Raw genomic sequence first — 18,143 nt, forward strand, 5'->3', positions numbered from 1 at the left:
CTGTAAATATGTCATCGCAGTGCAAATATATGTTATCTTATGATACCCTGAGATTTGTGCTTTATGTATTCTACACTGTTAGAATAAAAATGGTTTACATGACCAACACAAAATAGTTGTCCGCATTGATGTGTCGATATCGAGATAAAATAACAGCAGATATGTTTTTGTGGTTTTAGATCTTTAAACACCCCAAAACGCCATTAGAATTACCCCCCTTTTAAAAAAAATAATATGCAAATTTGAATGTACAATTTCCTATCTGGTTCCTTTTTCGTCATTATACACTCAAACTTTGATGTATTAATGATTGTCGACTCCACTATGGTCTAGATTCTTATAAATCTTTTTTAAAGCAATACATTTGATATTAACATGATTAAATTTACTTTATAATAGCTCTGGCTCCATTACTTTTTCAATACATAATGAATAAATATAGTAAGTAAGGACATTATCTTTTTATTAAAGTGACATGTGTTATAAAATCATGTAACACATAATTGAAAAAAACAACACATTTAATAGATTCTAATCATTGGGTCTGTAAGAAACTATATGTAACACGATTTATAATGATGATGATGTGAAAACATCAAACATATTAGTCCGTGTTAAAATCATTTGAAAACTACTCTCGTGAATGAACATATTCAACTAAAGCTTTGAAAGAATTGCCGATTGTGCACCCGTTCCTCAGGTTGTCGTTTTTATCATCATTTATATTCTAGGTGAAATTAATATAAACGTTTTATGACTGAGCAGTTTGAAAATTCAGAATTCGTACATTAGTTGAGATAAATTGACAACGTCATGGCAAGAAACGGAAGATGATGAAAAGATAAAACACGTTTACCCAAATTCATGTCTTTGGTTTTGATATTAAATTTGTTGTTCTCATATGATTTTGTCTGGTGCTTGGTCCGTTTCTGTGTGTGTGCGTTTGAATGTTGTGTCGTTGTTCTCCTCTTATATTGAATGCGTTTTCTTCACTTTTAGTTTGTCACCCCGATTTTGTATTTTGTCCATGGACTAATGAGTTTTGAATTATTTACCAATCACTCTTATTTAATTATAAGACTATAGACAAAATTCACCTCTCTATATTTGTTGATGCGTCTTAGGATTTCAGGAATTAAGGGTAAGTTCATGTATATATAATAGTTGATAGTTTGAAAATTCAAGTTATGCTTAATAATTATTTTCAGTTCTAATCTAACACTCAGACTGAGGATCAATTTTGAAATGTTTGCAATGCGAGATTTATAAAGACCTTCACGGTATACATTTTTGTCATTGTTGAAGGTCGTACGGTTAATTTAAAGAAGTTTGAACCACGTAATTTTGATTGTGTTTAATATTAATTGACACAAATTTTATATTTTATCACCTATGTTGTCCTCTGACTTTAAATCGTTTTGATGCGATCAACAAATCCACTGTATCTTGAAATCGATACTTTTTTCAAAGACTTTGCAGGTTTGAAAAAAGTGCATACGTCTCTTTTGATATTACGAAAAGATTGGTTTTCATCTAAATCGACATGCAATTTAGGGGACAAAAATAATTAAACGACAGATGGGGGTAAAATATAATTATTGATTACAGGACCTAGTATTTTCGTTTGCTTAACGTACCGCGAGTTCAAAACCTAGCAATATACATGTATTTGCCAGAGACTTTCAACAATGTACCGTCCGCACAAATATCCGGAAAGTATTATCACATTAGATGAGACTAGACAACAACTGACAGGCTTCCGATCTTGAACTGACATATCTTCATTCAGCGGAGTTCATATCTTTAACGACTATTATTCCTGTCTTTTCATCACGATAACTCTGTTCTTTTTTGTCTTTCATTAGACAACATAGCCTCGGTTGGGTCAACTTTTATTCCTGCAGGTTAAAATAAACTACAATAACTAATCTTCATAATTGGTTGGATTTCCTTTGGTGTGCTGACATATAGTATTACGAAAAGAAAAGACGGCAGGTAAAACTCCTTTCGAAACCATTTATCAATTGCGTTTCAACCTAGCCTGTGCTAAAATACTGTTGTATTTTTTATAGTATAATATTAAAAAAACGACGTTGTAAAACTTATCAATAGGATTAAGTTTACTGATAGAATAAATTGCCATGATATCATAAACTACGACATTTTCATCATCATCATAGTTACAAAGTATACGTAAGCTTTAGTATATATAGTTAATTAAATTTTGCTACTCCTGTGACAGTTGTTTTCAATTTAGTGTCTTTTAATATACCTGTTTTGCATGTATTGACGATAAGACGTAAGCATTACCTTTAAACGGATCTTTGTTGTTGTTGAACTCATTAAGTCGATGATCGAGTGCGTTGAAAATAACTTGTATATATTTCGTTCATTTACTTAAGTCAGTATGACGAATATTATATATCATTTTGTATACAGTATCAATATGAATCATAAAACACTGCTTTCTAGCTAAAGACTGAAATTTTCTGACTTGAAGTAGAAGTTATGTTTTTTGTAACAACGCAATCTATGTTGTTACACAGGAAATCAGTAATTGAATTGCTATTGGTATACCCATTTCTTTAAGTAACTAATCAAAATGCAAAAAAAAAACAAACCCGATTTCATAACTTTAACATTTTTACTGCAACATGTGCAACGAATGACAATTTGACCATAAAGCACAATACACAAATGGTGTGTTTTTTTAAATGAATAAGAAAATCAAAAATTATAAATGGTATTGATATTATTTTTCAATATGTTTGACTGCAGTGTTTTATTTATTAATTTAGTTATACAAATAGACATGCGGAATTAGAACTTTTTGCATTAAATTAAAAACGAACCAAAACAATAGTATGTAGCACTTTATTAATTTAATCCGTTTAAAGCGGTTTTCTGATAAACTTACAAAATGGACGTTAGTGCAACCATTTGAAAACTCCAAATTAAATATCATGGAAATAATAAGATTTCAAACTATCATTGATAACCCAGAATTCAGTAGCCTCCTAGCGATCAGTTATCTTCAATGTCTATACTTCTAGTATGAAGCCCTTGACTATTGTATGAACAGCGATATATATATATATCCGATATGTAGGCGTTAATTTTCATTTCATTTCATTTTTGATAGACAACATGCATACACAAAAAACCATATATATAATATATGGATATTAAATCCTTTATAAATAAAATATTTCTTTAATGGTTTTCATGATTAGGCTTAATTAATTTTGAAATTTATTTATGTATATTTATGTTTATGTTCATTTGTCAGAAACCTTCTTTTAAATTATAGGCAATACATTACTTACATTTTGCAAATAGATATTTCAGACATGCAAAAACAAACCACCCGGAGTTGAAGAGGATCAATATGGGCCTTTACAAAAGACAATATGCTACTAAAAATGTAAGTACTAGTATAAACCTTATATATTTGTTATCACATATACACTTTCAAGAAATATGCTTTCACTTATTTTTTCTGTGAAAGATGGTGGTCGTTATTAGGTGGTGGTAAGAGCAATTGATGTGCCGTAATCTTGAATCAATTTTAAAATGTATAGACCAAGGAAAAAGTTGAAATAAAGAAAGAGCCAGATCTCTTTTTTAAATTCCTGCATGTTAATTGATACATATATCAGATAAATCTTGAAAAAAATGTTAATTCTTCGTCAAAGATATAGGCAATTTCAGACTTTTACTGTTTTGTAGTGATTACTCCAACAAACGTAAAACAAAATATTGTTGGCAGGTATAGTATTTTGATAAATGTTGGCAGGTATAGTATTTTGATAAATGTTGGCAGGTATAGTATTTTGATAAATGTTGGCAGGTATAGTATTATGAGAGAAAAAAATGCTATTGAACTTTTGCCTTTGTTATAATGACAGTATCAAGTAAAATAGTTGTAGCTTCTTTTTAAATTGTTTTTGAATTTGACATACTATTATTCAGGTCTTCAACTTCGTCTGTGACAATGTTGCCATGATAATAATGGTTAAAATCAACGAATCTTACATTTATCTTGTAACACCATTCAACTATATCATTACAAAGAGATATCACATGATTATTGAGCATCAAAATATAACGAACTGCTGGATAATAACGGGGGTTTTAATGTATAGTCTAAAATAATAATTTACTTACCTTCCCCTCTATTCACAAGTACATCCGTTTTTATAACATATAACAAAGCAACACCATAATTATAAGTCCAAGAAGACCAGCAACAATAACCCATGCTGGGTTAGCCGGATACTCCCAAAATAATAGAGGTCGGTCTGTTGTAGTTGTGGTGGTTGTTGTAGTTTGTGGTTTAACGATGAAAACTGTTGCTGTCCCTTGAAGACTGCCAGTAGCTGTTGCCTGAACAATCAATAAAGCTCATACTTGATCCATAACCATAACTTGTTAACGAATTCCCTAAGTACAGATCCCCATTTGCTTGAATTCCAAATGTTTCTGTCCCTAAAGACGTTTGGTCAATGCTTTAAATGAAATTTCCTGTAAAAAAGCGAGTAAAATAAACAAATTATTCATATCTTTGTTGTTTGTAACTAAAACCGGCGTCACATATCAGCGTATAGTACAGACGTACAACCGGTGTGGAAAAAAACATGTGCTCTTCTTATACACTAGTAATTTCTGACGCAGTAAATTTGACAACCATGTATGTATCATGTATATAAAGAGTTTAAACTCTTTTAGGTCGTACGAGAAGCGTACATAAACGTTTATCGGGCGTTTGAGTAACGTGTTTGGCGTATGACTGGCGTTTGTCTGGCGAAATGAACGCAACGAAGGCAAACGTCGCTTGAATGTCGTAGAAACGCGTCTCGGTTGTATCTGGTTCGACTATTCGTGCTTTCGGAGTGTCTTGGACGTGTTTATTATGGGGCGTTTGAACCACTTCTGAATACACTTCACATGCACTTGTATCAGAATTGATTTCCCTATGCTCCTTTAAAAAACTCTTTTTCAGGAATAACAACGACTAAGGAGACACGTGATACACCTGGTCTTGTAAATTCACGGACAAATGCAGCTATAAATATCACAGCAAGTTTCGTTGAAGGTTAGAGTACGTTTTTAATACGCCACGTGTTTGTTCTATATGTTCCAGGAGCGCTGAAATTACGCAAGTCATATGTAACACAAATGCCCTCTATACGTCCAATTTAAAGTCGAACGATATTAAGGCGAATGAAACGGGTCCTAAACGTGTCCCAAACATATCCGTATCGTTTTGCAACGCGCATGTAAAGTATGTATAAATACGTTGTATAGCCAACAAGTATGCGCTCGACAAACTCCAGAGCTTGATGAAAATGTTTATGATGCAAAAAACTGTCCTGGAGTTTTAGCGTTCACAAAATCTATACTTCTGCATTTTGACGTACTTCAAACGTATACAACGTGCGTCTAAGAATGGTACAAAATGCAAAGAAATCAAATATTCTGACGAAAAAAAGTTGATTACTGCTCAAAATTTGAACAATAAAATAAAGAATCAAGGATAGACACAATAGTTATTCCGTGCTGATATTCAGTGGTTGAACGATCGTTGATGAGGTTTATAAATGTTTTCCTTTTCTCGTTTTTTAAATGGATTTGACAGATGGCTTTCCTGTTTGATTATTTTTGCACTAGTTATATTGGGTCCCTTTATATCTTGCTGTTCGGTCTACGCCAATGGTACGTGATGAAACCGTGCTTTGTCATACTAGTATTAATGTATTAATGTATTCTTGGTGCAATGTCATCTCTTTAAAACAAAATCGAAACCGTTGAATATTTTTAACTGAATATTAGAATTGAACATGATCCAATCATATTACTTGATTATATATTTAGGTTCAATGGTTTATAATTATCGTTTGAAATCGTAGTTGTAGCTTATTATATCATTGTTATAAATGCAATCAACAGAACATTCAAATGATATTTCTAAATAGTTTTTAAATCAATATTAAACATGTTTCGTTACCTTTTCTTTATTTGTTTGTTCAAACAATTTGTTAACAGAAAAATTTCCTTTAACCGTATCGAATCACATTTTACACGAAACTTACCAAATGTGCCAGTATCACGCAGGTAGGTTAATGCTGTTCGAGAGTAAATCGGCTATTTATTCATATAAAAATCAATGAAATGTAAAATTATTTAGATTTTTTGTCGAGAAACTTCCATACCCAGAACTTATTTATATCATCCCTAATATCATCCAAAGTTTTAATTTAAGGTGTCTCAGAACCCCCCACCTGGTTGCCTTGATAACGGGCACCATTCAAAGATGGCGTGTGAACGTCCAACTTCAAGAGCCTGGCGCACCCCATAGAACTAGACAAATGAATAAAAATAAAGTTGTATTTGGTTGATAAATATGTTATCTTTCACGTAACAGCTGTTTCATTCTTTAAATGTGCCCTTTTATAATAGAAAATAACAGAAGTGACATACAATCCAACCGTGGCCACACCAAAAGTCAACTATTTTGCCAATTTTAGAAATGTTGTAATCATTTGAAAAACAAGAAACAGCAATCTTCGAATTCGTGAGCTTTCCAAGAATAAATATGCCAAGTTTTAAAGAGATCAACAAATGTTAACGGGGTGTGCCAATGCGATCTTTATAGATGAATAATATTCAAGTCCTTACTCGGCGACATTTAAACACTGAATTGATTTAGATCATGACAGATGGATTATTCCCCTTTTCGGTGTGAAAATGCCGGGAAAGAAATAATCGACATTTTGATAGTTTCTGACTAGAGATTAACACATTAAAGATGTAAAATAATGTTGTTGTTTTCACATTTTCATACTTTTAAGTTGTTCATGAATCTTTAAAGAATCACCATGCATACGAAGAGAAAAAAGGGGGGATACTCTGACGTTATACTTTGTAAGGGTTTTCGTAACCAAATGTTCATTTCTAACTACACATACATATACGTGTGCCGATTGCAAAAGAATTATCTTGCTTACTTCCTTAAATTTTAATATCATAGGGTCTTTACGACTTTTAGATTACCAAGGTTTAGCATAGTGAAATAACGTGATGACGAACGGCAAAACAGTATTTCTAAAGCAAAATGATTCTCCAGATAGGGAAAAGACTTTAACAAGCACAACTGTATGGTAGTATGAAGCCCCCTGAAGGCTTCTGTCAAACTCCTGTTTTACGAAAAATATTTATCTGCTCAACCCTGTTAAAGTTTTTTCAATGTTTTTTTTTTATTTAAACACATTCTTAATTAATTCACTGAATTATAAGGATCAGTTACTGTCACATCACATGTGTGAATGGGTCTTTTTTAAACTATATCAGCTATAAGCAATAATTTCAAGAGCTATGTTCATTTTTTGAACATGCATCACTCATTCATTGCAGTTTTTCCAGTACAAAACAGTAAATTAAAAAAAAACATTAAAAAAATAAATTTCCTTGAGATTAAACTATTTGTTTATTCAATAAAGTTGTATGCATGTGAAAGCATTGAGTTCAGTATGAGTATTATCTGCCTATTACATACAAGTATGACTATTGATATTTCAAAAATTTCAAAATCAAAGAAACTTATAATTTTTCATTCATTCCAAAAAGTTTTCTCAAAATTAAAACAAAAAGCATTGCATATATGTCACATTGAATTAAAACTGATAATTCTGATATAACAATACACAATATATACTTCCTTGTAGGTTTCCATGATCCATAATACATGTAGACATATATATCATTCTGCTGGTTTTCATATGATAATGATGTACTAGATAAATCCTTATTCCTTTACTTGTGTTTTTTTTTTATATTTCACATGTATCATACAAAGAATATTCCTATATATTCATGTAACATGTTGTGAATTACAATATATATACCAGTAAGTACATGCAAGTACCACATATGATGTTTGAATTATAATTATCACTTAGTTCACAGTGTTATGTATATATCCAAAATTATCTCAACTACTGCACATGATGCATAATGATATGGACATTTCCTTTTGTGTGTTGATCCTTCAAGAAAGAAGTGCACAGTCATTTCCTCTGATGTAAAACCTTTATTTCTCTGTCTTCAATGTTCAAGAGTCAGAATTAACACTAATGAAATTCTTCCTTTTAGTGTCATACTGAAAACTGCTGCATTCCAAAGTTACATGTGGCATGCCATGGGGTTTTCATATTCAACACTGTTATATTTTTGTTATATGTCATCAAGATTTTATCTTAAAAACATTGATTTCACTTTCTTTTCATGTATATATCTAAAGCTATCCTCATACATGGTTACACATTGTCTGCCAATTTCCTTGTATATATATGTTGATCTTCATAAGACAGAAGTGGTCAGCTTTTTTCTTTGATTACATTTTTCAAATTTCAGTAAGGCTATCATAGTTAAAACTATTAAACTTGTTTGACACCATTGCCTCCAAGTTATCTTCATGCATGTACTGAAAAAAATATGTAAACCATTAATGGCATTTAAAAGTGATTGGTATTCATGTTATGATACACATAGAAAACTTCAGTCAAAATTGTCACATATGTAAATTCCTTAATTATTTTTGAATTAAAAGTAAACTTGACACAAAGTTTAATTGATAAATTGTCTGTAAAAGTACAATAAAGTTTATAAATACAACTTTCTATAACTGATATTTACCCATCACATCGCTTTGCCAATTTGTTATCAATAATCAATATAACTTTAATAATCAATAAGGGGTGGGTGTGACTTAATACACCAGATAATTTAATTATATTCATCTAAACTGAGGGTCTGGATGGTGTTTACGGAATAGATACACCAATCATGTAATAATCCCTTAAGCAAAAGTGCAATATTTAAAGGCTGAGAAATTAAAGATTGAGAAAAGACCGATAATAAAAGAAAATGACGGTGTGTTAAAAAACAAAGAATAGAGAATACTGGGCAAAATAGATAAAGATTAATATAGAAAATGGTATATAAAATAAAGAACTGAAGGACCCTAGCAGGAATCATGCATTATAATATAATTGATACTTACAGTTAATTGTGTATAGAGCTCATATTTGATGTTATAGAAACTACACTCTTTATGCATTAACTGTCAACTTATGTGTGCCAGTTGTAAATCAATCTGCAAAAGAAGTTACAATAATTACTGAAAGGTTTCAATTAATACTCAATTGTATACACACCAGGTTGTAAAATCAAATACACAAAATTAAGATTGATCTGTTGATGTAAATTGTTTTATAATAAGTGTGTTAAAATTTGAAAAGATCAACACAAACATACAAATACTTCAGATACACATTATCATAGTGAATCAATATTAAAAATACATATTTAATTTAATCTTATGTCTATATATAAAATAAGCATAAGAAAACAAATTATTAAAGACAAGAAATTCAAATGTACACTAAAAGGGATGATTTAAAATAATACTATAATGACTTATGTAGCATCAGATTCAAAACCATCAATGAAAAAGTGTTAATAAATTCTGGCCATAATATAATATAATATCTCATGTGAATGCTTCCACAGTTTGATTAAAAGTAGGCTGAGGCATAAGTATGATGCACAGAGTAATGCATGCATATATTTTGAAAAAAAACTTTTGTTTTACTTCTACAATATGTTATAAATTGGAATAAGAAATGATTTATCATGTGTAAATGCGATCAGTTTTAAGTTAAATGTACAAATATACCTTACAGATCTTTAAAGAAAATGTACTTGGGGGAGGGGGTTAAAGACATAGGTGAAAGGTGGTGGGCCTCAGTCGGCATGTTGATCGGGCATTTTAACCAATTCTACTCCTTTAACACGTTGCATGGTTGATTATGGTTTCCCAAATTTAAACATTTGACCCGCATGAATGCATCCCTGGTCAGTTTTAAAAATGTGGACGTGAAATTATATTTGTATAGTCAATAGTCAATAAAGATTGGATTGTTTATAAGCAAGTAAGATAGTGTAAACGTGAAAAATTATTTCAAAAGGAAGTTTCAACAGACTGACCACACCATGTTGACACGCCAGCGAAACGTGTAAAAAAACACATTTTTTAATTAAACATGCAGCTTTCTCTTGAGACTACATTCATAATCGTGAATGAAATGGATATCGAAGATCCTCGGCAGAAGGCTAAAATAATTTAAAACTAACCTCAAAATATGACCAACCCACATCTATATTAACGTGTTATTGTCGAACTGAAGACACTGACTTCTATCATAACAAGGTGCCCGATCAGCTGTTGGTGACAAGCTAAAATCTGACGTCGACGAAACGTTCTAGCCAATCACGTGTCGAATAGTTGGGAAAATGACGTCAGATTTAGATTGCGATGCAAACACCGAAAATCATTGCTAATTTTTTATAAACTGCATTAACCTACCTGCGCAGTATCAGTTGCTACCGTAGAACCAAAAACAGTGTTAAGAGGGTAATTAATATCCAAGTAATATGTAAACAGATTGTTGGAAAACCTTGGTGTGTTGTCGTTTATATTGTTGACCTTGATGGTTAAAGACGCGCTATCTGTTAAAGCACCGTCAGACACTTTTACTGTACATGTATAAGATGTCGAAGATCCGGCAGCATCTTCGTCAATATCAGTAGCTAGGCTGATGAATCCTGTTGTAGGAGCTATTGAAAAATATCCAACACTTGATGCACAGTTCATAGAAAACTTATGTGTGTCACCAGTATCCCCATCCTGGTACAAATAACCAGGGTCACCTAAAATGGTGCCAGCCTAGCGAATTGAAAGAAAATCAATTTAAAATTACAACTGTTTTACTATTTTGTATTCTTACAAATTCTATAGATAATTTTTTAACTAGTTAAATCTCGGGTCTATTTCTGAAATTTATTCTTACATACTTTTGATTTTTTAACTCTGTATGCTAACATTGCCTATGTCAATTTTAAAATTGTTTGTATGCACATTGAACGACAACTTTATGTGACATATAAAAAATTTCAGACGTCAGACACTCAAATCAAGCAATGTGTTCTATTAAATTGTTCCTTTTAAAATTGTTATACGATGATGACTGATGTACCCATATTTTGACTGTCTATTTATTGTGGTTGTTTATATAACGCATCAATGTAAATATAACGGAATTTGATGAGACTGTCATTAAATAGAGAGGGTTAGCGCTATAGAACCAGCTTTAATCCACCTTTTTCTACATTTGAAAATGCCTGTACCAAGTCAGGAATATGACAGTTCTAGTCCATTCTTTTTGATGCGTTTTTTTTATATGATTTTGCCATTTGATTATGAACTTCCCGAATTGATTTTCCTTTAAGTTCAGTATTTTTGTGATTTTACTTTTTACATTAGATTTTTTTTATCAACAAACTATAAGCCTGTCAATAACGTGTTGTAATACTATTTTTTTCTATAGACAATGTGTTCTGATTACACAATGTCTTTTAAGTATCAATATATTGAAACATATCTATCATTTTATGTTGATTTTGAAACATAATACCAAAAACAAAACTTTCGTCAATAATAGAAAAAATAATGCACTCTCAAGACTGCTAGTTGTCGTTGGTATCATCCGCTCACTAGTAAAATGTTTGGTACTGACATATATTTGAAAATGTACATAAAAAATACAACGAATTATGATCAAACGAAATTTATTAAACAAACTAGGATTCAAACTCTCTTGATAACCTTTGGTAAATGTAGTTTTTGTATGTCCCCTTTCGTCAAATTGCTCTGGATCAAGCGTATTTATATATACATGGCTATCATCAGTTAAGCTTTCTTTGTGAAGATATAGTGAGAAAGAATTTTCGACGAACGAATGTGATAAAATGTGTATTTGTTTTGCTCCTAAACATTGTCGATATAGTCGTGTTATGTTGTTAAATTGTTAAAATATTTCGGAGTTGATTTTAAAATACATACCGGACCTTTTTCAACGCTAAATGCATAAGATGTTTTCGTAAATTTATGTCTTTTTACAAAAGTCGAATAATTTTACTCATATTGATATTACCTGAGAAATGAACTGTCATTGACCTAGGTCCAGTTTTTGACCTACCGTCAGTCAAATAAACATATAAATCATAGGCTGGTACAAATTCACCTTCTATGGATCGCGTTAGAACCATTTCAATAGCTACAAAAGAGTCAGAAAGAACATAGATGCAGATGTATGATCCCTTTGATGTTAATGATGTTAAAAAAAGATTGTTTTGCTACAAGACTATGCATTTTGTTGTTTTTTTTCTTTTGAATCATTGACACAAATTAAATGTTAAATTTTATTTAATAATTCTTATTTTTGTGGTAGTTACTCTTGATATGGACGTAGCTTAAAAAAGAAGTGTACTACTTATTTTCAGCCACAACTTACTTGTGATTAGTACTACATTTGATCTACTATTTAATACTTGTGTTCATGTGTTTTGAAATCAATTTAAGATTCGATCCATTTTGTGTAATAGTTTCAAAAAAGAACACCAAAAACAATATGAATATGAATGGTGGAAAATAATTGATCTTCAGCAAAATTTCGTATTTCTCTTGGGGTCGATCCCTGTAGGATTTTCCAGAGGTTATAGCTTTCTTTTTTATTCTGTGACACTTGACTGAGGTTTTTAAACACTTGATCAATTGATGTGATTTCAACTGTGTTTGCAGACATTTATTTTTGGGACGTCAAAATTTACCGGAACGTCTGCGATTTGTAGTAATGTCTCACAAACAGGCATGATCATGAGTTCTTACACCGTGAAATAACTTAAATTTGAACATCATAGTTTCTTGAGCAGTGGTTTTATAAGTAGTCGCAGACTCGTGTTGTTCGTAATTATTCGATACTTTAATGTTTCCATGAGAAACAGGCGCAGTGCATTTTTTTATATTTCATGAAGGGGTCTTTGTACAAAACATAAAAATATCAAACCAAAAATATTCAACTTTAGTCTTGCTAAACAGTGTTATAGTAGGATACGCCACAAATGTGGTTTTCAGCAAAAGGCTATGGCTAACATTCTTGTCTGACCTTAGTGTGAATACTGGATACAATGACCGAATTGAATACAACAATGTTGGAATATATAGTATGTATTTTACTTTTTGTCGACCTTGGGGCCCCCCCCCCCCTCTCTCTCTCTCTCTCTCTCTCTCTCTCTCTCACCACCCCCACACACATACACACCGAGATACAAGATTGTTAATGCAAACCTGTGCATCATACAGTACTCTAACTTTTATACAAGATCTTGTTACACTTTCAATATCTATACATGTAGGTTGCTACCGACAAAGAGCATTGTCCATAGAAACATACATATCATTCGGCATGCATAATTCTAGTACTTTTAGTTACTTTATAAGTAAACGAAATGCTTTTGCATACTTCAACCGAATTATCTATAAACACATTAACACTAACACACTTCACCACTTATACAGTACAGATTTTTGTTTTTCTTTTTTTATTGGTACAAATGTTTCTTTTTAGTCAATAATAAATTATTTTTTTTGGAAATTCTAATGTACTAAATGTATTTGTTTTCTTTTTTGGAACCATCACACTTTGCCTGTGCAGTTAAAAACTATGACCTTACTAAGTCTAGAACTGAACTATGTACATTTTTTTTATATTGGCAGTTCTTTAACTGCAATTAAATCAGTGATTACGAACTGCTTGAAGTTATGACATTTGTTCCTTCCTCTTTTAATATGTTTTTCTTTCTTTTTATCATCAAAATGAGTGAAGAAATGTAATATTTTGCAAATTATTATGATTGCATTTTACTGTTTTGCTCTTCATAAAATGAATAAATTGGACAACATACTTTGTTGAAATACATTTCAGTATGAAATATTATGAGTTCAATATATAATGGAGACCTTATCTAATAAACATGTACTAGTAACCAACAGATCGTGTTTAACGTTATCAATGAAGTGTGGTTTCCTTGTTCGTGTGCTCTTTTCAACTATCACAATCCATAACATTTACCGGGTTCAATAAGACACATTTTCTTATCAGTTACGCTCAACTTTGACTCTTAACCTGTCATTGTATTGAACACAAATTAGAAAGAAGGAATATGTATTTGAGTTTGAGTTTGATTTTGGTAATATTGATATATGGTAAGGTTTTTGGATCTACAATTGAACCGACAATGCTGTTAGAGACCATTGAGAGACTAAACGCTATGATGACATCAATGCAGTTGCATATGAATAAACAGAGTTTGGAGATTTATAGTTTGAAATCTAAGGTGGAATCACTTCAGGATAAGATAGAATCACACGAGTCATTATTGAGAAAAATGGAAACAAAGAATGTCGAAGGTGGTAAGTGTAAGAATATATAGAATATATTTATTGAGTATGCTTGCCTAATGTCCGGTGGCAAATATATTATTCATATTCAGGACGATATGATATAACGAGATTATTTAATTTTATCCTGCAATTGAGTGTTATACTATACAGATACAGCCCTACAGATATCGCAATGCTGTATCTGTATGCTATACAGATATCGCTTAAAAGCTCCACCCACTGCCGGACTGAGAATTGTATGAACCTGCGTGACCTCAGAATGTGTATTGCCAGTCGCATTCCAATTGACGTATCAATTGCGAATTAACGATTACTTTACAAATTTTATACTTTCTGTTTATTTTCAAACATTTTTTTAGAGCAATAAGAATTGCACCAAATTTCTGATTACATACACACAAGACCAGCAGTCTATTCTACGATGACAACTACTGATTTTAAAACTTGAATGCAACAAAAACAACTGGGTCAATTTCAGCATGCATGTTTAGTGAATGTTGAGTCTGAAGCGTAGGACAACTCGTACACTCCTGTTTCAAATTGGACAATGTTTTGTTATTTGCTTTGATTGCTGAATTTAGTTGTTATGTTAAAAAAGACAATTATTCACTTTGAGCGATGTATTTTTGTTGACTATTCGAGACTCTTTTTTTGCGAACCCGTCTTCAGCTGAATGTGTGATTACTTTATCGTATTACTTTGCTGGCCTCAACGGGGTTTCAAATCCAAAATGAATGCAAAACTGGTTTTGTATCTTTAAAATACAAATGATATACAGAATTAATTGTTGGATAAAGACAATAACTGTTAAGTGTCTTTAAATATCAACTGTATTTGTACTCGGCTCGCAACAGGTAAAAACTAAACGCTAAAAGCTCGCATACACCTTGTTTCCTAGCCTCGTACAAATACAGCTGATATTTAAAGACACTAAACAGGTATTGTCTATATACCTCCATAGATGATGAGATATACGTATTGCTAGCATATAAAGGTACGAATACTGAATGAAAGTATGAATTATGAAACAGTCATTAGATACGATCTATACGTTACAAAAACAACGATAAATAAATAAAAACACAATTTTATTAAAATTATATCAGTTTTCCATTATTTCAAGCTATTGCTTTTGACAGAACGTTCAAAAGAAGATAAATGACAAGGTTTAAACAGGTTAGAACTGTGTTAAATAAATCAATTATTTTGTATTCTAAAATACGGACATAATAACGAAGCAATTATTGTTAGTATCTATGTAAAGTTAACTGAACATTTCGTAATTGCAGTCTTTACAGGCAAGCAACATCCTCGATTTCTAATTGAAGAAAGACAAGATGCCGTAGCCTTTTATGCCTATTTATCCAAAACAGAGAATGACCCTGGACATCGACACATCATTGCCTTCGACCAAGTATCCATCAATGTTGGTAACGCCTACGTCCCACACAACGGCGAATTTGTAGCGCCCTCTGCCGGTATTTACGCCTTTTCTGTCTCAAGTGCTTGTGACTGGGAAGGCAGAATACCAATTGAAATTGTGGTGAATAGTAATGTAGTTGGGTCGACTGTGTCCGACAGCAAACCAGCAAGACACGTTGCAGTAGCGTCAGAGACGGTTATTGTTTCAATGGAACAAAATGACAGATGTTTCATCAGAACGACCCCAGATGCACACAGAGAAATTATATTGAACGTTTACAGTTCATCCTACGCTCGTTCATCCTTTGCAGGGTGGAAAATATCAAATTAAAAATAAATCTATATATTTAACATACTGTTTTTAACTGTTTTTTCAAGCACTTGTGTATTTGTCTTAAAAAATGGCTTTAGACAAAGTTATCGCTATTATGATTGGATTATAGTCTGTTTGATTATTTAATTAGCATATGTCGCAAGAAGACATTGCAACTGTTTAGGATAAAATACTTATTGTTTTTTTCTTTTCTTTTTTTTTTATAAATCAGACCGTTAGTTTTCCCCCCACATTTTGTCATATAGGGACTGCTATTGGATACATGTAGTTATATCATAGGCAACTTGCGACCTCTTCTTTCTGTTTTTAAATTTTTAAATTCGAATCTGCAATTTCTGTCGTTAATTTTTAGGATCGGAGATTTCCGTGAATAATCATCGAATCTTAAAACAAATGGAACTACAACTGCTGTCACCTATTGATAAACAAAATTCTGCCAGTGATATCCTTAATATGTTGAAAATTGTAATTAGAAATTGTCGGTGTTTTCATAGTACCTTAAATTAAAAGGGTTTACTCTCTGCCTCTAAATCAAGTTCACTGGCGGAAATACTGAAATACAGTGGAGATTACTTCTAACCTCTGAATAGAACTGTCAGAATAATCTGTCATAGAACTGTTCTAACCTGTCCTAGAACAGTTCTACCTAGAAAGTCAGGACTGTATAGAAGTTCTAATTGACATCACTGCAGTAAGGGCACTTTAGAATTTAAAAAAAATAATCAATTCCAATTACTTTGCTATATAATAGCAGATTTTCTATATTTTTTACTGATCAAAAACGTTACAAGAAGAAATATCGAAGTGGATAGAAGGTTATCTAACTCATCGGAGAAATATTTTTATAAGATTGCATATGAAACACCATTGTTTACGTTTCTTCGTTCCCCGTTTTTAACAGTCTCTTCCTAAATATAACTCTCAATTTAACAATATCCAGCGCAGAGATCACATATCCGTTCCATTCAATACTACGTAACACTACACTCAATATTGTCAAAGTTGTTAAAACGACTCAGTCTGATATATCAAAACTACTGAAATTTGTTTTCAATTCAATATTTTGATAAAAAAAGAGGACTTGCTGGTACTCTTAATTGATGTGGAAATGTTTTTGTAGCTTATATGTCAATATTGCTGTCATTTGAATTATACAATCCATTGTTATATGTAACTTTAAGTGATTTACTATGCGGCTATATATATAATACGTATTACATAATAAAGTGTAGATATGGTCAGTTTTGGTTGATGCTGTCAAATATGGTTAGTTTTGGTTGATGCTGTCAAATATAGTCAGATTTGGTTGATGCGGCCAAAATAATTTTGTTATATGAGTCAGTCTGGCAAAATGTCTGAGATATCAAACTTCTGAAATAAGTTTACGATTCAAAATTTTGATTAAAAAGAGTACATGCTGGCACTATAAACTGATGCGGCATAATTTTGTTTTCCAATATTGCTTTCATTTATATTAAACAATTCATCCTGATATAAAAATATAAGTGATTTACTTTTCGGCTATAAAGGTTAACTTCATGTACATAATAAAGTGCAAATATGGTCAGTTTTGGTTGATGCAGGCAAATAATTTTGTTATACTAAACAGTCTGAGGTATGAAAACTACTGATATTTGTTAATGATGCACTATTTTGAATAAAATGAGGACATGCTGGCACTCAGATTTGATGCAAACGAAATTAGGTAGCATTGTGCTCCAATATTTCTATCATTTGTATTATCCTGATTATACAATCCATCCGTACATAAAAGCATTAAAGATTTACTATGCGACTATAGGAGTTACATAAAAAAGAGCAAATATGGTAAGTTTTGGTTGATGCTGTCAAATATGGTCAGTTTTGATTGATGCAGACTAATAATTTTGTTACCTGAGTCAGTCTGAGGTATGAAAACTACTTATATTTGTTTCTGATGCGATATTTTGAATGAAAATAGGAAATGCTTACACTCTCAATCGATGCGAAAAAAAATTGTGGTCATTGATTTCCAATATTGCAGTT

The 18,143-nt window shown here is 31.6% G+C and overlaps 2 protein-coding genes across 2 annotated transcripts in view; one reads left to right on the forward strand and one right to left on the reverse strand.

Moving 5' to 3' along the window:
* The window catches only part of LOC134687979 (protocadherin Fat 4-like), a 39,948-nt gene extending 27,780 nt beyond the window's left edge, over positions 1-12,168 (reverse strand). Inside the window, exons 1-3 of the mRNA XM_063548477.1 lie at positions 12,054-12,168; positions 10,427-10,770; positions 4,212-4,386 (exon numbers count right to left, since the gene is read on the reverse strand). Of these exons, the coding sequence (XP_063404547.1) occupies positions 4,212-4,386; positions 10,427-10,770; positions 12,054-12,168 (634 nt within the window). The remainder of the gene's footprint in view (positions 1-4,211; positions 4,387-10,426; positions 10,771-12,053) is intronic.
* Positions 12,169-14,196: 2,028 nt separating this feature from the next.
* On the forward strand, positions 14,197-16,115 carry LOC134688070 (uncharacterized). Its single transcript, XM_063548568.1, has 2 exons — positions 14,197-14,371; positions 15,652-16,115. The coding sequence occupies exons 1-2, from the start codon at positions 14,197-14,199 to the stop codon at positions 16,113-16,115; spliced, it is 639 nt and encodes a 212-aa protein (XP_063404638.1).
* Positions 16,116-18,143: the final 2,028 nt, after the last annotated feature.

Source organism: Mytilus trossulus, chromosome 1 (assembly GCF_036588685.1).
Source record: "Mytilus trossulus isolate FHL-02 chromosome 1, PNRI_Mtr1.1.1.hap1, whole genome shotgun sequence".
Taxonomy (NCBI): domain Eukaryota; kingdom Metazoa; phylum Mollusca; class Bivalvia; order Mytilida; family Mytilidae; genus Mytilus; species Mytilus trossulus.